At 41.0% G+C, this 26,412-nt stretch overlaps 1 protein-coding gene across 4 annotated transcripts in view; it reads left to right on the forward strand.

The window, feature by feature from the left end:
- The first annotated feature begins 2,978 nt into the window (after positions 1-2,978).
- ERO1B (endoplasmic reticulum oxidoreductase 1 beta) overlaps positions 2,979-26,412 on the forward strand; it is a 60,657-nt gene continuing 37,223 nt past the window's right edge. For 2 of the 4 annotated variants that reach the window (XM_025850850.2, XM_073879020.1), the window contains exons 1-3: positions 2,980-3,308; positions 12,129-12,248; positions 18,451-18,534. In XM_025850850.2, the coding sequence (XP_025706635.1) occupies positions 3,207-3,308; positions 12,129-12,248; positions 18,451-18,534 (306 nt within the window). In that variant the 5' untranslated portion in view covers positions 2,980-3,206. Of the gene's footprint in view, positions 3,309-12,128; positions 12,249-18,450; positions 18,535-26,412 lie in introns of all 4 variants that reach the window. The other 2 variants (XM_073879021.1, XM_073879022.1) reach the window with 2 other exon arrangements.

The raw sequence follows: 26,412 nt of genomic DNA on the forward strand, positions 1-26,412 counted from the left end.
GTAACCTCTTGCTCATTCCCTGTAGACTTGTAGGGGTGTCAGCCAAGGGGCTTGCTCCCTTCCTCCAAGCTAAATTCTAGAAGGAATTTGAATTTTGGTAGGAAGGACAAAGGACTAAAAGCAATTGGCATTGATGGTGCCCTGGAAAAGACTCTGCTTAGTGTCTCTGAACGCTGTCCTGATGAACTTGCCTTTCTGCAGGAGTGAGCAGCGAAATCTTTCTTGGTACTGTAAGCGCTTCTACATTTTTGTCATTTGCTATTCTTTCTTAAAAAGTTTAGCAGGAGCTGGTTTTTGTGGCTTTCAACCAATGAGGATTAGCGTTGGCACTTTCTGCCCTCTGTTACAACTTCCAGCCACAGCGTTAGAGGGGGAAAGGTTCAAACTGAGCATCATTGTGGAACTGTGCAGGAAGCAGGGGTGACATCACTGGTACTTGGCGCAACGCTGGTTTCAGTGCAGTTGATTTTAGGAAAAGCAAAGGTACACAAAGAGGCCGGGGGGAGGCGGCAGGGAGAGAGAACAAAAGAAGCAGTCTGTTCACAAAGGAAAAACGGCCCTCCTAACACCCGTAACAATTAACAGTAAGACAGATCTCAGCAGACGTCATTAGGAAGGCATCTCAGGCAAAACACCGACAATTTCTAATTTCACTCGCCAAGGAAAAAATCCATTCGTCCCCAGAAGTTTTGTGTCAGGCATCTGAGCTGGAAACGAATGGGGGTATTGTTGTTGCTGTTACTTCCTGGGTTAGGTAACCAGGAAGACAATAGCTATTGGACCCCTGCGCTGGAGTGACCCCTTTCCTCCTTCCGTCGACTGACCACTCAAATTGTTCTGCAGGGACAAATCTAGAAGGGCTCTAACTACAGACCGTGGTTGCTGCCCTTGATTTCACAAGCACTAAAAGACCCGAGACGAAAGGTCCACTAAAGGACCTGAGATTTTATAAGAAGAAAATTTATAATCTAGTCCTTTTGTAAAAAACCATGACAAAAAAAAAATCCCAGGATTTTTAAATAATGTAATCCCACAAAGTATGTGTTACCAATAAAAATCAAACGCAGTGCAGAGATGAGGAATCTTGAAAAGAAAAACCACTCGGCTGGATTTGATAAGAGAAAAGCTTTAGCAGAAGGATGGGGACAGAGCACATGTATAATGAGGGACAGAAGGGAATGGGAGATTAGAAAATAGAGGTTTGGCAAAGAAAAGAAGAGGAAACGTAGAAAAGTAGCTGAAAGAGTCAAGCGAAAATTCGCTCTGTTTTGAAGCTGCTGAGGAGGAAGGGGACTGAGGTGGCTGGCTTCTGGGTGTGGGGCCCGTGCGGTCACACGGGGCTCTGTGCTCAGAAGGGGCCTGCACCTGGTTGAATGCTCTGCTGTCACTGTCTTGAAATTCTTACCATCTTTTGAACCAGGACCCTGCATTTTCATTTTGCATGGTCCCCTCAAATTATGAAAATGCTCAGAAAGGTATAACACACTAGTGTTGGCTGATTAATGTCCCCCCAAAATGTGTACATCCTAATCCCCCAAACCTGTGAGTGTGTTACCGTATGTGGCAAAAAGGACTTTACAGATGTGATTAAGAATTTTGGGGACTGGCACCCACCCACCTACCCAATAAACAAGTTCTGTCTCCAGAAAAATGATTAAAGACAGAATTTTGAGGTGGGGAGATAATCCTGGATTATCTGGGTGGGCCCTATGTAATCACAGGGGTCTTTATAAGAGGGAGGCAGTAAAGTTAGGGTCAGCAAGAGAAGGCATGTGACAATGGAAGCCGAGGGAGTGAAGATGCGACAGTGTGGTGCACAGTTATGAGCTAAGGAATGCAGGTGGCTTCTAGAAGCTGGGAAAGGCAAGGAAACATATTGTCCCCTAAAGTCCTTAGAAGATGCAGCCCTGCTGATCTAATTTGGACTTCTGATCTTCAGAACCTCAGACCCCTAAGATAATAAATTTGTTTTGTTTTAAGCCACTAAATTTATGGTAATTTGTTATAGAAGCAATGGGAATCTAATACACACTACATATATGTAAGCTGATGTATTGCTAGTTTTCTAGAAATCAAGGCTATTACTATAAATAACAGCTATCATTGAACACTTCCTTTGTGCTAGGCACCATACTAAGCCTTTTATGTATATAACCTTATGTAATCCTAAAACGGTGTTTGAGGTGGCTATTATTCACTTACAGATGAACAAATTGAGACTCACAGAGGTTAAGTAACCAGTAAGTCTGAAGCCACGTAATAATCTAGGATGTTTTAGAGGTGGGAGCTGAAGCCAGTCTGAATCACTCCAGGAGCTTCTGTGTGTTTATCCCCATTCCTATACATTATGATAAACTTTTGGGTTTGTTCCCGTTCTTCGACGTGCATCATGTTTGCCTCAACAGAGGAGTGGGAGTGGGACGAAGAAGAGGATGACATCCACGTCTGCGGGTATGAAATGAAGGAGGAGCCCGAGCCACCTGTCCAGGTCGCAGGTGGCTTAATGAGGCACTTGCAGTAGATGTGAGGCTACAAAACACCGAATGAGACAAAGAAAGCGCTCTGGCTCGGAAGCCGAAGATCCCGCAGCGCCCGTTCCTAATTTGCCTAGGTTCCGGGCGCATCCCGGAGCCTCCCGCCTGTGCGGCGGCAGGGAACCACCACACGGGGATAACGCCCCGCCCGAGTTCCAGGAGCAACTGCTCGGGGAGGGGGCGCGGCTCGGCGGCCCGCCGAGGGGGAGGGAGCCCCACACGCACCGCCTCTTGTTTTGGAGGCCCGCGTGGTCCTGCCTCATTGGCCGCCGTGGAGCCCGAGGCCCCGGGGGAGGCGGAGCGGCCTCCGCAGCTGTAGTCCCCGGGTTCTCCCGGCCGCCGGCCCCGCCTTCCGGCAGGAGGCCGACTCGCGGCCGCGCGGGGACCACAACTCCCACAAGGCGCCGCGCTCGGAGGGGGCGTGGCCGGGGCGAAGGGGAAGCCAGGGGCGGGGCCGCCTAGGGGATGAAGTGGGGGGCGCTCGGCTCTCCAGCCTCACTCGCAGCTGCGGGGAGCTGGGGAGAGTGGGCCCCGCCTCCGGACGGGCGTGCAGACCTCTGACCCTGGAGTCTCTCAGCTGCCGGGAACCGTCCCCTTGGGTCGTCGCCCGGGCCGCCCGCCGTTCCCCGGCCCCGAGGGGCCCGGCCGGCCACGGTGGGGGGAGAGGTCAGCATGAGCCGGGGGGCCCGGCGGGCCGGCGCCGGGCAGGGGGCGGCGGTCGCAGTGCAGCTGCTGGTCACCCTGAGCTTCCTCCCGAGCGTCGTCGAGGCCCAGGTGAGCCCGAGTGATGGCGGGGCGGGGACGCCCGGCCGAACGCCAGCGGTAGCGGCGAACGGGCCGCGGCCGGGGCGCGGGGAGGGCCGGGGCCGGACCCCGAGGGGCTTCTGGCGAGCGGAAAGGGCTGGGGGCTGGAACCCGAACCGTCACGTCCAGGAAACGTCTGCGAACCGCTTGCGGTGGGTGCGGGGATGGCGACGCTCGTGGGGCGATGGCAGTAGAAAGAGGAAGATGGTGACGGTCCCCTGAGGTGCTTTCGCTTTTCTTTCTGATTTTTTAAGCGGCTGGGAGTGTGGTGGGAGATGAGATGGGAATGAAAACGTCATCAGCTGTTTTGGGAAGAGAACGCGCGGTAGAAAGGGTGAAGCCCTCCCCTTCAACGGGGAGGGGAGGTGGATCCCCGCGCCCCGCAAAAGTGGAGTGGGTAGGGAGGGGGACAAGACTTAACTTCCTTGAACTTTTGGACCAGAGAGCCCCTCGGCTTCTACCCTTGCTCTAGCACCTTTCCTTGCTTGGGACTGCTGTGTTTTTTACCCAACTTGTGCCATGTCTGCTAGGTGGCATCTCCAGGTGAGCCCAAGTAAGAAACTGGGGTGGGGGGGCTGTGTCTGGCCTTACAAGGCCTATCAGTAATGAGGTGATGGCTGGAGAGTCAATTAGAATTTGGGGGCTGCCCTTGTGAAACCTTTTTTACCTAAGTGTTCTCACTACGCTGGAAATCGAGGGTTTTGGAAACCAGAGCCTTTGCCTTGCAAGCCCTGTTTGCTTCTTTCTACAGAAGAATTTGAATAGCCTGCCAGGTGCTGCTATGCCTTGTCTGCACCTGCTACAAAGTGGCAAAACTGCTGAGAGAGAGAGCGCGCGAGAGAGAGGTGTCTCAGGTGGCTCGATAATGAGGGGAGATGTCATTTGAAGCAATTAATGCTCATTGCTGAGAAAAACTGAAACTATGAGTGTAACCGTGTAAACATGTTTTTCTGACTTTATTCACGTACTTTTTTTCATGGCGTTACGGTGTTGTGCACTAAATCCCAGAAAGCCTGAATATCCTATTTGTGTGAATATTTTTTTAAATGAATGATTTGGTAAAAAAAAAATAAAAGGGGCAGACTTGGATTCGGTGTTGGTGAGCACGTTAAAAATGCAGATTCTCTGGCCCCACTGCCACATCTTTTGATTTAGTGGATCTGGATGCGACCCAGGGATCAGCAATTTTAAACAAACCTTGTTTGTAAGTAACTGTAATGCAGTTATCCTCTGAACTACCTTTTGAACCCTGCTTAGACAACACTGAAATAGTGGAAATCTGGAAATCTTCTAAAAAGTAAATTTTCCAAATTGTCTTTAGCAAAATTATTTTCTAGCTACTGGTTGGGTGATAGGGTTTGGGTGGAATATACATTTAGGTATTTTTCTAAAAGGGGATTTTTCTCATTTTTTTTCTTTTTGTAGCCTATATTAATTGTATACTTTGTCATCAATCTGGAAACTTCACTTCAGGTTTTTTCATCTAATTACATGTGTTACTGTTTTATAATTGCATGTGTACTTTTATTTTATCCCAATGAATATATGTCATTTTATCATGTCCAAGTGAATACATATAGTTCCAAAATTAAAGATTTGTGCATATTCAAAGTAGCTTTGTGCCAAACAGTCCTCAAAAGTGGATACATTTGGTTTTTGTTTCCAGTGGTATTTTCTAATATAGTGTTGGAGCATATTATAGATAGTATTTTAATTCCAACATGTTTAAATATCTATTACCTCATTTTATTGGATCTGTCTCCCAGAAGTGCGCCTATTAAGGTAACTGAAGTTCAAAAAGCTTACATGACTAATATCACTTCTTAAGTGCACAAGATTAAACTGGAGCCCTAGTAGGCCCCCTTTTCTTCTGCACAATACATCTCAGCATGCTTGCTTCTTTAGGGTATCGAAATAAAGCAGAGGGAGACCCAGGAAAATAAAGTGGAAATAAGATAGTTCTTTCACTTCTCTTATGTGTACTAAATTGGGAGGGGAAATAAAAGCCCAGTAAAGCATAAAGGGAAAAATTGGATTTTTTAAAAAAAATACCTCCATTTATAAGAAATCATTTAGGAAGAGGGATATATTGAATATGTTTCCTTGGAATGAAAGCATGAAGTTATTTTTGAGCATATAAAATGATAGGCATTTGTATATCTCAAACCCCTTTTTTTTTCTTTTCTTTTTTTTTTTTAGATTTTATTTATGTGAGACAGCATGAACCGGTGGGGGTGTGGGGAGGCGAGGAGCAGAGGGAGAACAATTTGGGGCTTGATCCCAGGAACCAGAGATCATGACCTGGGCCAAAGTCAGATGTTTAACCAACTGAGCGACCCAGGCACCCCTCATACCCCATTTTCTTATAAATTAAATGCAAATGTTCTTTGTAGTCTGGGAAGCACTACAAAGGAAAAACATAGTGCATATAAGTGGTATGACAAGTTAATCTTCCTGTAAAGAAGTAATTTTAGTCAGATGTATTTTTAAGTCTTTCTAAATGCATCTGAGGTGGCATGAAATCAGAGAATACATAGAGTCCCCCTGTTCCCAATAGAAAGCTGATCTTGAGACTCAAATAGTGTTGTTCCAGTCCATTACCCGGAGGATTTTCCCCCAACCCTGAAGATCTTGACTTTCTGCTGTAATAGCTCCTTAGTGTGGTATGGACAAGAAATAAAGGCTCAGTGTGTGCCCAAAGAGAGGAAACTAAAAGGAGACCCCACCATAAAGCTTGAACTCCAAAGAGCTACATCCTCAGTATGAGAAATGAGTCCTACCAGGAATAAGGGAAAAGTAAGAAACTTGCTAGGGAAGGGGGAAAAGACTCCCTTGAGAATCTATAACCATGAACCAGCTCTTATAAAGGTTTGCAGACCAAGTTCATGGCACCTATGCTAGGAAAAGCTTCAAGTGGAAAATTTAATTTGTAGCAGACCTAGGTGGGTATGCCCCTAGTTTACTTAGAGTAAGAGCAAATATCCATCCCCTCTGGAGGAATTTATTTTCAACCCAGGCCCTAAAGAACTCTTAAAGATATAGTGCCAAGGAGAATAAGCAGCTAATAGTCAAAAATCACCAAACACTAGGCACCGTGAATGAGGTACTAGAAATATAGACTATGGAAAAAGACCTGTCATGACCTTAGATTCTGAAAATATCAGAGCTAATTTAAACACATTAAACATAGTGAATTTAAATACAAAGGGATGGTTGGCAGAGACAGAGACCTTGCCCTGAAACTATGGAAAGGGAACAAGAGATTTTAAAGAATGATCAAAAAAAAAAAAAAATTAAAACATAATGTGATGGGATTTCTAGAGCTGAAATTAAAAACTCAATGGATGGATTAGATAGCTGATTACATCCAGCAGAAGAAATGATTATGAACCAGGCAACCATTTTGTGTCTTTTTCTACTTAATCCTCCAACACTTTCCCTTTTCTTAGCTTCGTACTTCACTAACAAAATTGGAATAATCAATGTAATCCATATGTGTTTACCTATTAGTCTCTGTACCCACACATCATGACTTCCAAAGGATTATCGTAGATGAACTATGAACTCTTATCAAAGGCTAATCCCTCTCTTTTGTATATTAGATCCCATTCCTTCTTTCAGGGACATGGCTCAAGCAAATCTTCCCTTTCTCTCCTGGATCATTAATTTGTCCTTGTCTGATGGACTGGTGCTGTCATCCTAAAACGTAGTGGTAATTCTAGTTTACAGTTCTCTCTCGACCCGCCCGTCTCTTCCTGGCTCTGCTCCATTTTTCTGTCCTCTTCTATAGAGAAACTCCTCAAATGAATTATCCTTATTCCTTCCATTCTGGTCCTCTCTTCAGCCTACTCCAGTCAAACTTTTGCCCCTACCACTCCTCAGAAACTGCTCTTGTCAAGGTCACTAATGTCTTCCTTGTCGTTAAAGCCAGTAGTTAGTTTTTAAACCTTAGCTTTATCTATAGACAGCATTTGTTCCCACAGTTAATCACTTACTCTCCTTGAAATACTTTTTTTCTTTGGGCTTCCAGGATGTACTTTTCTGATTTTTGTCTTGTCTTTCAGGCTAGTCTTTCTGGTTATCCTTTGCTTGTTTCTCCTCTTTCAACCCCACCCATGACCCCTGGGATGGGGAGAGGGGTGCTAGAGATTGAGCTCTGTAAAAGCTCTTAAAACAAGATTGATGAGTTTCCAGGTGGGTGAATACAGACCCTTGCTGGGAGGGGGGCTCAGAGGCAGGGAAGGTCTATACTTGCACCCCCCAATACCTTGCCCTATGCCCCTATCTATCCTATTTGGCACTTCCTGAGTTGTATCCTTTACAATAAACCAGAAAACAAGTGTTTCCCTGGTTCTGTAAGCCATTGCAAATTACTGAACTTGAGAAGATAGTCGTGGGAACCCCCAATTTATAGCTGGTCAGTCAGAAGTACTGGTGGCTTGGAACTTGGGACTGATATCTAAGGTGGGGACAGTCTTTGTGACTGAGCCCTTAATTTGTGAGGTCTGCTCTAACTCTAGATGGTATCAGAACTGAATTGGGCACCCAGTTGGTGTTGGAGAGTTGGAGAATTGGTTGATGTGAGAAAACCCCAAGTTCCATTAAAGCCAAAGTCTTATAATGGTCTCCTATTTTTCCTTTTCACCTACTACATAGTCCTCATTGTTCCTCAGAAACTTTGGGCCAGCTGACTGCCTCGGGGCATTTATATTTTTGTGTTCCCAATGCCTGGAGTGCTTCCCCGCCCCCGACTCTCCCAAATTGTGTGGCTTGTTCCTTTTCCTCCTTCAAGTATTGCCAAAATTTCACAAGACCTTTTGTAACTCTCCTTTTAAAAATAGGAGCAGCTCAGTCCTGCAATGCCTGTCTGCATTCCCTGGTTTTCCTATTACTTTATTACCATCTGACAGACTCTGTACTTGGCTTATTTTTTTTTTCTTTCCTATGAGAATGTAAGCTCATGGAGGGCAGAAATTTTTGTTTTTGTTTTTTTTTTCTTTCTACTACTTCTGCACTTCCAGCAGCTAGAACAGTGCAAGGCTTATATTAGGTAGATCCTCAAATATGTTGAATGAATGAATGAATGAGTGAATCAATAAAGGAATGGAAAATAAAAGCAAATGAATTATTCAGAATGAATCTCAGAGGAATAATGGGATAGTAAATTTTAAAGAGAGCTTAAGAGACATGGTCTAATATGTCTGGTTGGAGTTCCAGAAGAATGTACTAGAATAGGGAACAAGTATCGATTCCTGCATGTTAATATGAAAAAGACAACCCAGTAGAAAAATGAAAAAAAGGCAGGTATTTCACACAAGAAATACAAATGTCTTATAGAACATAAAACATACTTCATTAGTACAAAAATTCATGCTTACTAGATTGGCAAAAATTTTAAAAATATCAAATATTGGTAAGGATAGGATTTAGCAGTAACTTCTGTCTGCTGTTGGTAGGATTATAAATTGGCATACCTATTTTGAAAATGAGCTATAATAATTGCACTTGTAATCATATAAGCTGGAGAAACTCTTACACACATATATATAGAGAGATAATGAAAAATACATTTGTGTAGCATTATTCTTTAACTTAATCTGGAAACAGCCGAAGTATGGATTGCATTAGTTTCCTCTTGCTGCTCTAACAAATTACCACAAATTTAGTGGCTTAAAAGAATACAAATTTATGATCACATAATGCTGTATGTAGGCCAGGAGTCTGAAAATGGGTTTTACAGGGGTAAAACCAAGGTATCAACAAGGCTGCGTTTCTTCTGGAGGCTCTAGGGGAGAATCATTCCTTCCCTTTTCCAAGCTTCTAGAGGCTGCTTTGTTCCTGGCATATGTCCTTTTCCCCTGTCTTAAAAGCCAGTAATGTAGCATCTTCCAGTCTGACTCTGACACCTGTCTTCCTCTTACAAGGATCTTAGTATTGAGTCCACTTAAATAATCCAGTATAATCTTAACCATCTCAAGATGCTTAATCACATCTGCAGAGTCACTTTTGCTGTGTACAGTAACATATTCACAGGCTTCAGGAATTAGGGCATGGATATCTTTGGGGGGGGCATTATTCTGCCTTCCTTACAGGTCAACAATAGAACAAATACCTTGTGATATTTTCATATAATGCAACATTTATAGCAGGGAAAAATGAATGAGCATAAAACTCATTATGGTGGGTAGCTGTCAAAATATTAGCAAAAGAAGTACATCACAATATAATTCACACGATAGATGCCGTTAATATTAAGGTTCAAAAACAAGCCCTCTATATTGTTTAGGGATATAGCATTTGTGATGAAATTAGAAGGAAAAGTAAAGAAATTAACAAAAATAATTCTATCTCCAGGGGGAGGGAGATGGCCATAATTAGAAGGGACTTGAAAGATAATAGCCGTATTCTATCTCTATTATTTTTAAAGATTATTTTAGAAAGAGGTGGGGTGGGGAGAGGGAGAGACGCAGGCTCCTTGCTGAGCAGGGAGCATGAAGGGACAGGCTGAGGCTCCATCCCAAGCCCCTGAGATCAGGACCTGAGCTGAAACCAGGAGTCAGATGCTCGACCAGTGAGGCACCCAGGCGCCCCTCTATTTCTCTTTTTAAACATTTTGGTGATATGTAGGTTTTTGTCTTAGTAGTTGTCCTTAAGAGTTAGAAATAAACATGATAATTTTGTATACCTTACCCCAGCCTCTACCACAATTAAAATATATTTAAAAACCCCCAAATATGGTGGTTTACTGAAAAGCAACAATTTAAGAAAAATTTGTAAGAAAGAGCAATCACTGGATAAAATATTTTTAAAACCTCAAAAGTTGTCAGTTGGTATTTCTACTCCCCCTACCCGCTGCAATTACTTAGAATTTGAAGTTTTATAAATAGTAAGCTAGAGAAATGGAATGAAATTCAACAGAGTTAGTGCCAGGATCTTAGTAACTAGGATAGTAAAGCATCCGGAATTCTAGGGCCAAAATTGTTGTTAACGATCCTTTGGTCTTTAAAGATAATGTACCTCTGACTCTTTACGGTGTAGGGAGTTTGGGAACACATTTGCATTCCTAGAGGAAAAGCATGAGAAAGTAACAACCGGGAAGTTCTGGTTTCCATTTTCTGATCATCTTTGCATAAATTCCTCCAATGGATCATACAAATGATCCTTAACAACGTAGGTCCCATTTTTGTTTTTAAATTTTAACCTTAATTGAGATAGTTGTAGGTTCCATTAAGTTGTAAGAAATAATACAAAAAAAATACCACCTACACTGTGTCTAGTTTTCCCCAACAGTACCATTTTGCAAACATACAGTGCAATATTATCACCAGGCCATTGACATTGATGTACTCTGCTGATCTTAATCAGCTTCCCCCTACTCTCACTTGTGTCTGTATGTATTCTGTTCACTTTTTATCACACATTTAGGTTTGTGTATCCACCACCATAGTCAAGATACTGAACAATGTCATCACCACAAGGATCCTTCCTCTTGCCCTTAAGAAAGTTAATTTTTTTTAGGGAGGGAGTGGTGAGGGGGGCAAAGGAAGAGGGAGAGAATCTCAGACTCTCCACTGAGCATGGAGCCCATCACAGGGCTCAGTCTCACAACCCTGAGATCATGACTTGAGCCGAAACCAAGAGTCAGAATCTCAACTGACTGAGCCACCCAGGTGCCCTTCCTCTTGCCCTTTTATAACCACACTTACCTCCTTTTTACCCTTCTCCCCGACTCCGACTCCTATCCCTACTCCGGTCCTTAAGCCCTGGCAACCAATAAACTGTTCTCCATTTCAAAAATGTTGTCTAAATGAAATCACATAGTATGTACCCTTTTGGGGTTGGCTTTTTTCACTCAGCCTGATTCCCTGAAGGTTCATCCAAGATGTGGATGGATGTCAGTGAGTCCCATTTTTAAATTTAGCTGAAGAATGTTTTATGGAAGTTTTGGATTCTGAACTCATTTTGTAAACATCAGTTTCTGTTCAGTTAATGTATACTTTGAGTAGTGGATAAAGCATGTATTTTTAAGTGCGATTGACTTGGGACTAAGTCTCATTTCTACTTTGGAAAGATTATTTTAACCATGCTAAGCCTTAATTCTCTAATGTGTAAAATGAGAATAATACCTATTTCATAGAATATTTCAAGACTAAATGAGGTAACATGTAATGTTCTTATCACAATGCTTATCACATAAGTGTTCCATAAATGGCAGTAGAAAAGAAAGGTAGTGTTACTACGGCAATATTATCACAGTCTATGACTTTTAGGTTAGTCTTGGAAGAAATTGCTTTAGCATTCCACCTACTTCTTGGATTTTATGTATGTTTGGGGAACGGAAGGAACATTCAATATATTTCTCTAGCCACTCAACAATAATGCTTAGTTCTTCAGAATAGGTATATCTAATCCTTATATTGTTTCTTACTTAATCGGCCATAGTAAAAATAAATGATTGCTTTAATGTTATGTATCTTTTTTTATAAAGGATTTTATTTATTAGAGAACGAATGGGAGAGTGGTAGAGAGAGAGGGAGAAGCAGACCCCCTGCTGAGCAGGGAGCCTGACACAGGGCTCCCATCCCAGGACCTTGGGATCACGACCCGAGCTGAAGGCAGAGGCTTAACTGTCTGAGCCACCTAGGCACCCCTTTAACGTTATGTATCTTAACAAAGACTAGTTACCTTGAATGAATAAATTATCTTTTTATATAATAGTACAGATTTGTTAAGCTTGGAATATCTATAATTTACATATTTTAAATTTTATATATATATTTTACCCCCTAGGTCACCGGAGTCCTGGATGATTGCCTGTGTGATATTGATAGCATTGATAACTTTAACACCTTCAAAATCTTCCCCAAAATAAAAAAATTGCAAGAGCGAGACTACTTCCGTTATTACAAGGTATAGTTACAGTTTTTGATTCCGTTAGTAGCAAAGATTTTTACATAGCTGTTTACAGATGTGACTTTTATGATCCTTTTGAAAATCCATTTTGACTTCTCAGCACCCTCTGCGCTTTTTGTCAGTGGAGTGTATTAAGTACTGTAGTGAAACCTGATCGTCTTTTTGAACACTAAGAACCTGAACCCTCTTCTTATGTTTGGGGCATGTCTCATCTTTCAGTTTTGGTTTTGAGACAGAGACTCCTTCCACAGAAGCTGAAAATGCTGCGGACTTAACCTGTCAGCCTTCGTTGTAACTTAGGCTTCGCCCCCTAGACCCCTCCCCAGGCTCCGTGCTGTGCTGATGGCCAAGTCCTGTGTTAGCGCTGTTCACGGTGTAAGCACCGCAGCAGCAGACATCTCCTGGGGAGCTCACTGGAAGGGCTGCCAAACCAGGCTGAGGGTACCAGCAGAACACCCTTCGGAGTAATACCGCGGAATGGGTTCTTAAATCGAACCATCTACTCTAGACCTTTACAAAATAAAAAACCAATGATCATTTAAAAGTAGCACCAATAAGGCACTGTTCAAAAGAGCAGCATTTTAAATTTAAGAACAGTATTTTCAAGCAGCTGTTATGCTTTGCTGTGCTCTTGCTCTCAATATTCAAATGGGTTTATAATTTCTTTGATTTTCATTTTTAGTTTATTTTAAAAACTGAGCATGGTTTTCTTTTTTGTCCTGATTCTATATAGCTATCTTAGTCTTTAAATATTTGAGGATAAAAAAAAAAAATTAGAGCAGGAACTAATGGCCATTCTTTTTATGTCACCACCAAAATTTTGGCACAGTTAGCCATTTCCCATATTTTTGCAACACTTTATACAGGTGTCAAATTTCTGGGAGAAATTTCTCCCTAATTTCTGGAAAAACACTTATACAGGTGTCTAATTGGTCTAATTGACCAAAAGAGGGAAAGACACTTTGGTTAACAATCCTATTTGCATAACTATGTGGGGAGAGTGATTGTTTTCTCAAAGGAATATAGGGGATATTACAGAAGAAGGAAAAATGGAAGTTGGATAGGCAAAATAACAGTGTTCTAAGAAAATGTTCTGACCAATTTAATGAAATTACTCTATGTGTAATGGGGGTATCCTCACACTTGCCCAAGGGAGGGTAATGCAGTGATTTAGTTAATGGGTTTGTCTCCAAGTCCAGGATATTCAGGTGATATCTATTCCTTTTCTAGTTCTGCCAACCTGTAAATTAAACAAAAAGGACATTTAACTGCCACCAGTATGCTGTCCATACACTAGTGGCAGAAAAGGAAAGCAAAGAGAATAGCTTAATTTTAAACATGTGCATCCATACTTATGATTGAGCAAGCAAGCATACAGAGGTAGAAGCAACAGTCTACCCCTGTCACCCGCTCAGTTGGCTGCTGTAGTTGGTATTTACAGTTTCTTATACTATTCATTCCGTTCCTTTATTCACCAACTATTTATTGAATGATTACTTTGCAGTAGGTGCTATTCTTTTTTTTTTTTTTTTAAGATTTTGTTTATTTGTCAGAGAGAGAGAGAGAAAGAGAGCACAAGCAGGGGGAGTGGCAGGCAGAGGGAGAAGCAGACTCCCCGCTGAGCAAGACTCGATCCCAGGACCCTGTGATCATGACCTGAGCTGAAGGCAGATGCTTAACCAACTAAGCCACCCAGGTGTCCTGCAGTAGGCACTATTCTAACTGCTGTGGATACAATAGTGAATAACACACAGACTGACTTCATGAAACTTTTATTCTGATGAGGAAGGCAAACAATAAACAATGAAATATAATTTCATATGGTTATAAAGTAAGTGCTATGGAGAAAAATAAAGTAGGAGATAGAAAGAGTAAGTTAATGGGGTGGGGAAGGTAGGTAGCTTTATTTTTATTTTAAAGCTTTTATTTTTAAAGAAGATGATCAGGAAAGGAAGGTATTCATGCTCTGCCATTTGAGTAAAGACCTACATAATGTGAAAGCCATGACAAGACATGGAGAGAGAACATTCCAGGGAAGGGGAGTAGAACCTCAGGTATAAAGGTCTTGAATGCAGGCGTAAAGGTTTAGAGTGTTTGAGGAATAAGAAGACTGGTATAGCTGGAGCAAAGTGAGTGAGCTACGGAGAGTTGGAAAGGTAGGTAGGAGCCAGATTTTTAAAAAAAATATGGGCCTTGTTCAGCACATAAGGATGTTGAATTTTAGTGTAAGTTGATAAGCTTTTGGAGGGATTTGTACAAAATAGACTGTCAGGGTGTGTGACAGGAAATAGAGAAACCATGTAGGAGGTTTTTGCGTGAGACCAGATGGAAGGGGATAGGGTTCTGGAATAGGGCAGTAGAGTTGGAAGAAGTAAAAAGTGAGCAAATGAGCATCGTATATAAGAGGTAACACCAACAAACTTGTCTGATGGAGTGAACGTAAGCTGTGAGAGTAGAAGTGAAATCAAAGATGATGTGGCATTTTGAGCATATTACAAAAAAAAAAATGTATCCTGACCAAGTTAATCTTATTCTAAGAATGCAAGGACAAGGCTTTTAGGTCTTCAACACAGTTCAACACGCGTTCCTAATTTTTAAAAAATTTAATAGGAATGATGGATCCATCCTTAACGTGATAATTTTAATCCTAACATTAGCATTGCCACCATCTTGCTTTTTGGGAAATAGTAGAGGAATTCTCACTTAGGTGAGGGACCAAGACAAGGGTACCCACTCTCTTCTTTACTGCTGGAGGTATTAGTATACCAAACGAGAAAAAAGCAACCAGAGGCACAAACATTTTTGAAGAATAAGTAAAACTATCTCCATTTATAGATGACAAAAGTATACTAGAAAACTCAATGAACAAAATGATTAAAAAATGCATTAAGATAGCAGGCTATAAACTTAATATACAAAAACCCATATCTTCATAAATATAAACAACGAGAAGATATGACGAAACTAAATCCCCATTTACATTAAGCAGTGAAAGAAGATGAAATATATAGGAGTAAATGAATCAATAAATCTGCACAACCTAGAGGAGGAAAGCTTCAAAACACTACTGAGAGACACAAAGTAGGCTTCAAGAAATGGACTGATGTCTTTGTAGCAGAAAGATGTTAATTCTCTCCACGTTAACATATAAATTTAATGTGATCTTCATAAAAGTGCCAATAGTTTTCTACTGGAGCTGGACAAGTTGTTACAGCTTAAGTTCTCTGGGAAGCAGATTCTGAGACCATGGTTAGTGGGCAAGGGGTTACTTAGGGACCGCTCATGGCACCGACAGCTCGGGGAGTGAAAAGAGCAGAGGGAGAGGTAAAGCTATGAGTCAGCCTCTGTGGAAACATCAGGTGACCCTCTGGGAGTCCTTCATATGGGATGGCCCTCCAGAGGTGTACCCACTTGCAGGAGAGGTCTGTGCCTTTGCAGCCCTACATCAGTCATCTGATGAAGGCCACCATTGGAAGGGGTGGTGTGACCTTGGGCAAAGTGGCTGTCTTCAGCTGAGGTTGGCTGCCTCATTTCCAGAATTTCAGAAGCTAATGTTTCCGGAAGCTGGGGTAATAAACCCTTATTCCTGAAGGGTGATGTGAGCAGCACGTTGCAGTGTCCACTACAGTCTACTCCTTGCACTGTGTATTAGTTTTCTGCCACTGCATTACAAATTAGCCTAGAATGTAGCAACTTAAAACAGCACACTGAGAAGGTGGCATTTGGGGAAGATCTAAAGGGAGTAAGAAAGCAAGTCATGTTGGTATCTGGAGCAAGCAATACTTCAGGCAGAGGGAATGGCAGGAGCAAAGGCCCTGAGACCACAGTGTGTCTCATGTATTTGAGGAACAATATGGAGGCCAGTGAAGAAGGGGCAGAGAGCAGAGGAGCCAGACCATGGAAGGCATTCTTGGCCATTATAGGGACTTGGATTTTGAACTGACCCAATTTTCAGAGGTATTGTATGTGGGGTAAGAAAGCAAGGAGTTGAGGTTGATGCCAGGATTTGGGCCTGAAGATCTAGAATAATGGAGTTGCTGTTTACTGAGATGGCAATAAGAATGTCCTGTGGAGGGGCACCTGGGTGGCTCAGTCGTTAAGCATCTGCCTTTGGCTCAGGTCATGATCCCAGGGTCCTGGGATCAAGCCCTGCATCGGGTGCCCTGCTCAGCGGGAAGCCTGCTTCTCCCACTCGCACACCCCTTGCTTGTATTCCCTTTTTTGCCATGTCTCTTTCTCTGTCAAATAAATAAATAAAATCTTTAAAAAAAAAAAAAAAAGAATGTCCTGTGGAGATATCAGCGAGGCATTGGACATACAAGCCAGGAGCTCGAGGAACCTGCAGTTGCCAAACAAACATCCCTTTGCCTGGAAATCTCCTTCTCTAGGAAACTTCTAGTCCTACCCATTTTACATGTTACCAAAAGGAGGCATTCCCTGACAACTCCATGGTCAGAGTTGACCACTCTCTCCTCCTGTTGCCAGTCTCTATGTATTGTTGCCTCTTCCTCTGTAATATAGGTGTTAATTATTCTATTTGTTGAGATGTCTATTTTTTTTTTTTTAGAGCAAATGTTCGCGTGCATGTGTCAGAGAGGGAGGGGCAGAGAGAGAGGGAGAGAGAGAATCCCAAGCAGGTTCCATGCCCAGTGCAGAGCCCAACGTGGGGCTCAGTCTCACGGTCCTGAGATCATGACCTGAGCCAAAATCAAGAGTCAGACACTTAACCGACTGAGCCACTCAGGTGTCCCTATTGAGCTGCCTATTATGTGTCCGAGGCATTGGGGATAAAATAATGAATAAAGCAACATCTCACTCCTGACAGTGGGGGATACAGACAATAAACGAGTCAGTAATATTCAGGCAGTGGCAAGTGCTATAAAAAGAATATAAAACAGGGTGCGGGGTGCATATTGGGCACTACTTTGGAGAGTCGGGTCAGGGAAGGTCCTGGATGAGGTGAAGGGAGCAGGTCATAAGATGTGGTGTGACAGTATGGGCAAAGAGAAGGCTGCTGTAAAGGCCTCGAGACAGAAGGGAGAGCATGGTGCCTGCTGTGTGGACGACAGATGGTAGTAGAAGCAAGGAACCTGGAGGGGTCTAGGCGGGAAGGGAAGCGGTGGCAGTGGAGGCGGTGGGAAGACATCGATAACGAATTGCTTGTAGGAGATAGGAAAGGAGTTTGGGCTTCCATTAAGTTCAATGTAAGAAAATCCAGAGTTTTTAACTATGGTTAAAATGTCCTGATGGGGGGGGGGGCGCCTGGGTGGCTCAGATGGTTAAGCGTCTGCCTTCGGCTCAGGTCATGATCCCAGCGTCGTGGGATCGACCCCACATCGGGCTCCTGGCTCAGCGAGGAGCCTGCTTCTCCCTCTGCCTCTCTCCCTGCTCATGCCCTTTCTCTATCTCTGTGTCTCAAATGAATAAATAAAATCTTTAAAAAAAATTGTCTTGATGGTGAAAATGGTCTGCCCCTGTCCTATGTCTACCCTCATCCCCCCACTAAAAGTCGGCTAAACTGGGTGGTTTTTTTTTGTTTGTTTGTTTGTTTTTTTCAGTTCTCACAACTGTTCAAGCTGTATCACTTTATCCAAACACATGTTTTTCCTAACATTCATCCATCCTAAAATATTACCTCCTCAGAGGCCACCATCCACCAGCCCCCCCATTATTTTCCATCACAAACTCTGGATGTTCCTTTGTAGCACTTACCACGATTTGTAGTTGAACAAACATACAAACGTGTGATTTCTATTCCCTCCTGTAGGCTGTAAGTTCCGGGTGGGGGAGTGCTTTTTTACATCTCTTTTTGTCCTAGACCCTACACAATGCCAGACAGACCGTGGGTGCTCAGTACACACTGAAGTGGGTGAGTGCTAGAGAGAACCCTAGTGAGTAAGGTAACAGTAAGATGCTGACGGACATTAAAGTAGAACGCTCTCCAGGGTCTGCAGAGGAGCAGTGTACTTGGACTTTAAAGTGTCAGAGGACTAATAACTTATTTTTTTTTAATTAATATTACATCTGGATGTCAGAAAAACTGCAGTTGTTTAAAATTCTGAACTCTGTAGATGCCACAGGATAGGAAGCTTTTTCTTCTTCCTACCACCACGTCACTGGTGCCCAGCACAGGGACACCTGGAGAGCATTGCAGAACCGTGCCACACATGTACTAATGTTAACCAATCTTTCTCTCAAGGTCAATCTGAAGAGACCATGTCCTTTCTGGGCAGAAGATGGCCATTGTTCAATAAAAGACTGCCATGTGGAGCCCTGTCCAGAGGTAAAATAAATTAAAAAAAATAATAGGGAAAACATTGCTTCCTCTTGGACTCTTAGATAAGTGTGAATTTGTATTTTAGGCCACTTTTGATGGATTTAGACTTGTCCTCAAATTCATATGGTGTCAGCTCTCTTTTTAACCAGATTACTGAAGATTTATTTTATACTCATCACCAAAATGGGTTTGAAGACACTCTTGTATCCAGTAGTATAGATTGGTTGTGGAAGTATAGTATGATTCTAAGACAAATGGAAAATTGGGGGCCTGTTCTAGGACTGGATCTACAATTGGCTAACTCTGATTTCAGGCTTTATTGAATATGCATCTTGTTTCATAAGAAAAGTGATGCTACTGGGCCTTAAATTTTACATTTAGAGTGGGAATTAGAAGTGGGTAAAGAAGAGGAATTTCACTTGGTCTTGTTACCTTAAAAAAAGAAAAAGCTATACTTACATTTTAGACTTTGTTTTTTGACATCTAGCATAGTTGATTCTTCTTAAACAGTAATTCATTATAAGTTCTGTTTTCATTTCACTTTTTGCTTTTCTTACCTAATCAGTTAATCTAGTTATCCTTAAAAATGGGAAAAAACCATCTTAACCAATGTCCTTTCTAAAGGGACAATTAAAAAAACTCTCTTCATTTTCCTTTGAGAATAAAATGTTTTTTTCTTAACTTTTTAGTTTGAAATAATTTCAGACCTACAGAAAAATTGGGAGAATAATACCAACAGTCCTCACTTATTTTTGTTCAGATTCCCTAAATGTTTATCACGTTTGCTTTATTATTGTCTGTATATATACATGTTAATATTTTCTGAATTATTTGGGTATAAGTTACTAACATGGTGATACTTTACCCCTAATTACTTGAGTGTGTTTCCTTAAAAACAAGATTATTCTCTTATCTAACCACAATGTAATTAAAAAAATCAGGAAATTAACATTAATTATAATACTAATGTCTAATTTATAGACCTTAGTCATACATTGCTAAATGACTTAATAATGTGCTATATAGCTAAAAAAAAGTGTTAAAATATAGTGTTACATTCATTTCATGTGTACAAAATAGTGATTCAGTAGTTCCACGTATTACTCAGTGCTCATCAAGATAAGTGTACTCTTAATCCACTTCACCTGTTTCAGCCATTGCCCCCTCCCACCTCCCTTCTGGTAACCATCTGTTTGTTCTGTATAGTTAAGAGTTGTTTGGTTTGTCTCTCTCTCTTTTTTGTTCTTTTGTTTGTTTTGCTTCTTAAATTCCACATATGAGTGAAATCATATGGTAATTATCTTTCTCTGATTGGCTTATTTCCCTAAGCATTATACTCTCTAGATCCATCCATGTTTTTGCAAATGGCAGGACTTCATTCTTTTTTTTATGGCTGAATAATAAGTATATACCACATCTTCTTTATCCATTCATCTATTGATGGATGCTTGGGCTGCTTCATGGTTTGTCTATTGTAAATAATGATGCTATAAACATAGGGGTGCATATATCCCTTCAAATTAGTGATTTTGTATTCTTTGGGTAAATACCTAGTAGTGCAATTGCTGCATCATAGGGTAGTTCTATTTTTGATTTTTCAAGGAATCTGCATGCTGTCTTCCAGAGTGGCTGCACCAGCTTGCATTCCCACCAACAGCGTAGGAGGGTTCCCCTTTCTCCACATCCCCGCCAACATCTGTCTTTTCCTGACTTGTTAAGTTTAGCCATTCTGACTGGTGTGAGGTGGTATCTCATTGAGGTTTGGATTTGGATTGCCCTGATGTCAAGTGATGTTGAGTATTATTTTCTCATGTGTCTGTTGGCCATCTGGATGTCTTCTTTGGAGAAATGTCTGTTCATGTCTTCTGCCCATTTTTTAATTGGATTATTTGGGATTTTTTGGTGTTGAGTTGTATCAGTTCTTTATATAATTTGGATAATAACCCTTAATTGGTTATATCATTTGCAAATATCTTCTCCCAATTAGTAGGTTGTCTTTTAGTTTTATTGGTTGTTTCCTTTGCTGTGCAGAAGCTTCTTATTTTAGTGTAATCTCACTAGTTTATTTTTGCTGTTGTTTTACTTGCCTCAGGAGACTTACCTAGAAAGATATTGCTGTGGTCAGCGTCCGAGAAATAACTGCCTGTGCTGTCTTCTAGGAATTTTATGGTGTTAGGTCTCACATTTAGGTCCCTAATCCATTTTGAGTTTTTGTGTACAGTGCAAGGAGTCCAGTTTCATTCTTTTGCATGTAGCCATGCAGTTACCCTTTGCTGAAGAGACTGTCTTTTTCCCATTAAATATTCTTGCCTTCTTTGTCCGAGATTAATTGACAATAGCATCATGGCTTTCTTTCTGTGCTCTGTATTTTGTTCTGTTGATCTATGTGTCTTTTTTTGTGCCAGCACCATACCGTTTTGATTACTACAGATTTGTAATATAATTTGAAATCTGGAATCACGTTCCCTCCAGTTTTGATTTTCTTTTTCAAGATTGCTTTGGCTATTCGGGGTCTTTTGTGGTTCCATACAAATTTTAGGATGTGTTTTTTCTAGTTCTATGAAAAATGCTGTTAATATTTTGATACGGATTTCATTAAATGTGTAGCTTGCTTTGGGTAGTGTAGACATTTTAACAGTATTTGTTCTTGTAATCCATGAGCATGGAATGTCTTTCCATTTCTTTGTGTCATCTTCAGCTTCTTTCATCAGTGTTTTATAGTTTTCACAATCAGGTCTTTCACCTCTTTGCTAAGTTTATTTGTAGCTGTTTTATTATTTTTGGTGCAGCTGTAAGTGGGATTGTTTTCTTAATTTCTCTTTCCCCTGCTTCCTTATTAGTGTATAGAAATGTAACAGATTTTTGTACATTGATTTATGTCCTGAACTTTACTGAACTCATTTTTCAGGTCTAGTAGTTTTTTGGTGGAGTCTTTTGAGTTTTCTATATATAGTATGTCATCTGCAAATAGTGAGTGTTTGACTTCTTCCTTACCAATCTGGTTGCCTTTTACTCCTTTTTGTTGTCTGATTGCTGTCACTAGGACATCTAGTACTATGCTGAATAAAAATGGTGAGAGTGACATCCTTGTCCTGTTCCTGACGCTAGGGGAAAAGCTCTCAGTTTTTCCCCATTGAGTATAATATTAGCTATGGGTTTTCTGTCTAAGGCCTTTATTATAGTTGAGGTATGTTTCCTATAAACCTACTTTGTTGAGGGTTATTAATCATGCATGGATGCTGTATTTTATCGAATGCTTTTTCTGCCTTTGTTGAAATGATCCTAAGGTTCTTTTCCTTTCTCTTACTGATATGATGTATCACACTGATTGATTTGCAAATATTGAACCACCCTCGCGACTGGGAATAAAGCCCACTTGATCATGGTGAATGATTTTTTTTTAATGGATTGTTGGACTTGGTTTGCTAGTATTTTGTAGAGGATTTTTGCATCTGTGTTCATCAAAGGTATTGGCCTGTAGTTTGTGTATTTTTAATTAAAAAAAATCTTTTTATTATTATTTTTTTTTTGTAGTTCTGTTTTTTAGTGGTGTCTTTATCTGGTTTCGGTATCAGGATAATGCTGGCCTGAGAGAATGAACTTGGAAATTTTCCTTCCTCTTCTATTTTTTTTTTTTTAAATAGTTTGAGAAGAATAGGTATTAACTCTTCTTGGAATGTTTGGTAGAATTTGCCTATGAAGCTGTCTGGTCTGGGAGTTTTGTTGGAATTTTTTGATTACTGATTCAATTTCATTGCTGGTTATCAGTCTGTTCAAATTTTCTTTCTTCCTGTTGCTGTTTTGGTAGATTATATGGATCTAGAAATTTGTCCATTTCTTCTAGGTTGTCCAGTTTTTTGGTATATAATTTTTCATAATATTCTCCTACAGTTGCTTGTATTTTTGTGGTGTCTGTTGTTACTCTCTTTCATTTGCAATTTTGTTTGGGTCCTCTCTCTTTTTCTCTCTCTCCCTTTTTTTAAATGAGCCTGGCTAGAGGTTTATCAATTTTGTTGATCTTTTGTAGGAACCAGCTCCTGATTTCATAGATCTCTTCTATTTTGTTTTTAAAATTTTTCTGTATCATTTATTTGTGCTCTGATCTTTATTATTTCCTTCTGCTCGTTTTGGGTTTTGCTATTCTTTTTGCATCTCCTTTATGTGTAAATTTAGGTTGTTTGAGATTTTTCCTGCTTCTTGAGGTAGGCCTGTATTGCTCTAAACTTCCCTCTTAGAACTACTTTTGCTGCATCCTCAAGATTTTGGACCATTGTTTCATTTTCATTTGTTTCCATGTAATTTTTTATTTCTTCTTTGATGTCTTGGGTGACTCATTCAGTGTTTAGTAGCATGTTATTTAACCTCTATGAATTTGTGCTCTTTCCAGATTTTTTCTTGCGGTTGACTTCTAGTTTCATAGTGTTGTGGTCAGAAAAGATGCATGGTATGACTTCGATCTTCTTGACTTTGTTGAGGCTTCTTTTCTGGGCTAATAAGTGATCTGTTCTGGAGAATGTTCTGTGTGCCCTTGCAAAGAATATGTATCTGCTGTTTTAGGATGGAATGTTCTGAAACTATCTTTTAAATCCATCTGGTCTGGTGTGTCATTCAAAGCCATTGTTGTTGTTGTTTTTTAAGATTTTATTTATTCATTTGACAGAGAGAGACCCAGCCAGAGAGGGAACACAAGCAGGGAGAGTGGGAGAGGGAGAAGCAGGCTTCCCGTGGAGCAGGGAGCCCGATGCGGGACTTGATCCTAGGGCCCTGGGATCATGACCTGAGCTGAAGGCAGACGCTTAATGACTGAGCCACCCAGGCACCCCTAAAGCCGTTGTTTCCCTGTTGATTTTCTGTTGGGACAATCTGTCCATTGATGTAAGAGGGGTGTTATAGTCCCCTCTTGTTATTGTATTCCTATCAATTAGTTTTTTTATGTTTAACTGTTTGTGTATTTGGGTGCTCCTGAGTTGTGTGCATAAATATTTATAATTGTTATATCTTCTTGTTGGATTCTCCCCTTCATTATTGTATAGTGTTCTTCTTTGTCTCTTGTTACAGTCTTTGTTTTAAAGTCTATTTTGTTTGATATAAGTATTGCTACTCTGGCTTTCTTTTGACCTCCATTTGCATGACAAATCTTTCTTCATCCTCTTACTTTCAATCTGCAGTTGTTTTTAGGTCTGAAATGAGTCTATTGTAGGCAGCATTATAGATGGATCTTGTTTTTTTTATCCACTCTATGTAATCCAGAGACATCCACCCTATGTCTTTGGATTAGAGCATCTAGTCCATTTATATTCAAAGTTGTTATTGATAAGTATAAATTTATTACCAAGTTGTTACTTGCTTTGTGATTGTTTTGCAGTTTTTCTCTAATCCTTCCCTTGCTCTCTTTTGTGGTGTTTTGCCTTTCTTTAGTGATATACTTGGATTCCTTTTTCTTTATTCTTTTCATATCTGATGCTGGTTTTGATTTGTGGTTACCATTAGGTTTGTATATAGCATCTTCCGCATATAGCAGTCTATGTTAAGTTGATGGTTGCTTAAGTTTGAACCCATTCTTTATTCCTTTCTGCCCAACATTTTAGGTATATGGTGTCATATTTTGTATCCTTTGTGAATCTCTTGACTGATATTTACAGATATACTTATTTTTATACTGCTTTTATGTTTCCTACTTTTCATACTCTTAATTCCAGTTTTTTCTTTCCAAAGTGTCCCCTTTAACATTTGTTGTATGGCTGGTGTAGTAGTCATAAATTCCTGTAGGTTTTGTCTGAGAAACTCTTTATCTTTCCTTCTATTCTGAATGACAGCCTTGCTGGATAGAGTATTCTTGGCTGCAGATTTTTCTTTTCAGTGCTTTCAATATATCATGCCACTCTCTTCTGGCCTACAAAGTGTCTGCTAAAAAAAAAAATCAGCTGATAGATTTTTGTGGTTTCCCCTTATATGTAACGGTTTTCTTTTCTCTTGCTGCTTTTAAAATTTTTTCTTAATCACTACTTTTTGCCATTTTAATTACTATGTGTCTTCGTGTGGATCACCTTGGGTTGATTTTTGTCTGGGGATCTCTGTGCCTCCTGGATCTCAGTATCTGTTTCCTTCCCCAGATTCAGGAAGTTTTTAGCTATTGTTTCTTCAACTAAAATTTCTCTTTTCTTTTTCTTCTTCTTCTGGGATCCCTGTAATTTGAATGTCATTACACTTAATGGAGTCACTGAGTTCCCTAAGTCTGTTCTCATTTTGTATAATTTTTTTTCTCTCACATGCTCAGCTTGATTACTTTCCATTACTCTGTCTTCCAGGTTGTTAATTCATTTGCCTGTTTCCTCTAGCCTACTATTTATTCCATTTAGTGTATTTTTATTTTCATTATTGTGTTCTTCATCTCTGATGTGTTCTTTTTTATTTCTGTGTTAAGGGTCTCACTGATGTCCTCCACTCTTTTCTCAAGTCCAGTGAGTATGTTTATGATCATTACTTTAAATTTTCTATCAGTCATACTACTTACATCCATTTCACTTTGGTCTCTTGCTGTGATTTTTTTTTAAATTAACATATAGTGTATTATTTGTTTCAGGGGTACAGGTCTGTGATTCATTAGTCTTATGCAGTTCACAGCGCTCACCATAGCACATACCCTCCCCGGTGTCCCTCACCCAGCCACCCCATCCTTCCCACCCCACCTCCACTCCAGCAACCCTCAGTTACTTTCCTGAGATTAAGAGTCTCTTATGGTTTATCTCCCTCTCTGGTTTCATCTTGTTTCATTTTTCCTTCCCTTCCCCTATGATCCTTTCTCAAATTCCTCATATCAGTGAGATCGTATGATACTTGTCTTTCTCTGATTGACTTATTTCGCTTAGCATAATACCCTCTAGTTCCATCCATGTAGTTGCAAATGGCAAGATTTCTTTTTTTTTTTGATGGCTATGTAATCCATTGTATATTATATACCACATCATCTTTATCCATTCATCTGTTGATGGACATCTAGGCTCTTTCCATAGTTTGGCTATTGTGGACATTGCAGCAATGTCCACAATAGTCAAAAACAACAGGGTGCATGTGCCCCTTCGGATCACTACATTTGTATCTTGGGGGTAAATACCCAGCAGTGGAACTGCTGAGTTGTAGGGTAGCTCTATTTTCAACTTTGTGAGGAACCCCTGTACTGTTTTCCAGAGTGGCTGCACCAGCTTTCTTGCTGTGGTTTTGTCCTGTTCTTTCGTTTGGGACATATTCCTCATCTCATTTTGTCTTATTCTCTATATCTGTTTCTGTGTGTTTGGCAAAGTCAGCTATGCGTCCTCTTGAAGTTCATGGCCTTATGAAGAAGAGGTCCTGTAGTGCCCCGCAGTGCAGTTGTCCCCTGTTCTCCAGGACCTGGCAGTTCAGGGAGTGTCTCCTATGTGTGTTGCATATGCTCTGCTATTGTATCCTGGCTACTTTTTTCCTTTAGTCTAGTTGTCTGCAGAGGCTCTCTTAGCCTGTTGTGGGCTGTTGTTTGGTGCCCTGCTGGGGTGTGGCACATTTTAACAAGGTGTGCTGGTCTGTTTGTGAAATGATACCTGTTGCCTGCACTGGTGGTTGGGAGGCTGTGTGGGTGGGGGACCAGTTTTAACAGGGTGTGCCTTGAGTTTCTGCAGGACCCACAGCTCCTGGACCAAGGCCCTGCAACGTGTGGGTCAGGAGAAGCTGCATTGGCGATGTTTACATTGGTGGTCTTCTGTGGGAGGGGATCCGCAGCCAGAACTGAGGCAAATGTGTTGAAAAGGGGATCTGCCCAAGGTGGGTAGGGCTCAGTGTAAGCAATTTAGGTAGGGGGTGTTGCATAGTGCTGGTTCCTGCAGATGCCTATGTGTTATGCTGGGTTAGGGG

Source organism: Callorhinus ursinus, unplaced genomic scaffold (genome assembly GCF_003265705.2).
Source record: "Callorhinus ursinus isolate GAN/ISIS: 27379988/994484 unplaced genomic scaffold, GSC_fseal_2.0 scaffold32, whole genome shotgun sequence".
In the NCBI taxonomy this organism is placed as follows: domain Eukaryota; kingdom Metazoa; phylum Chordata; class Mammalia; order Carnivora; family Otariidae; genus Callorhinus; species Callorhinus ursinus.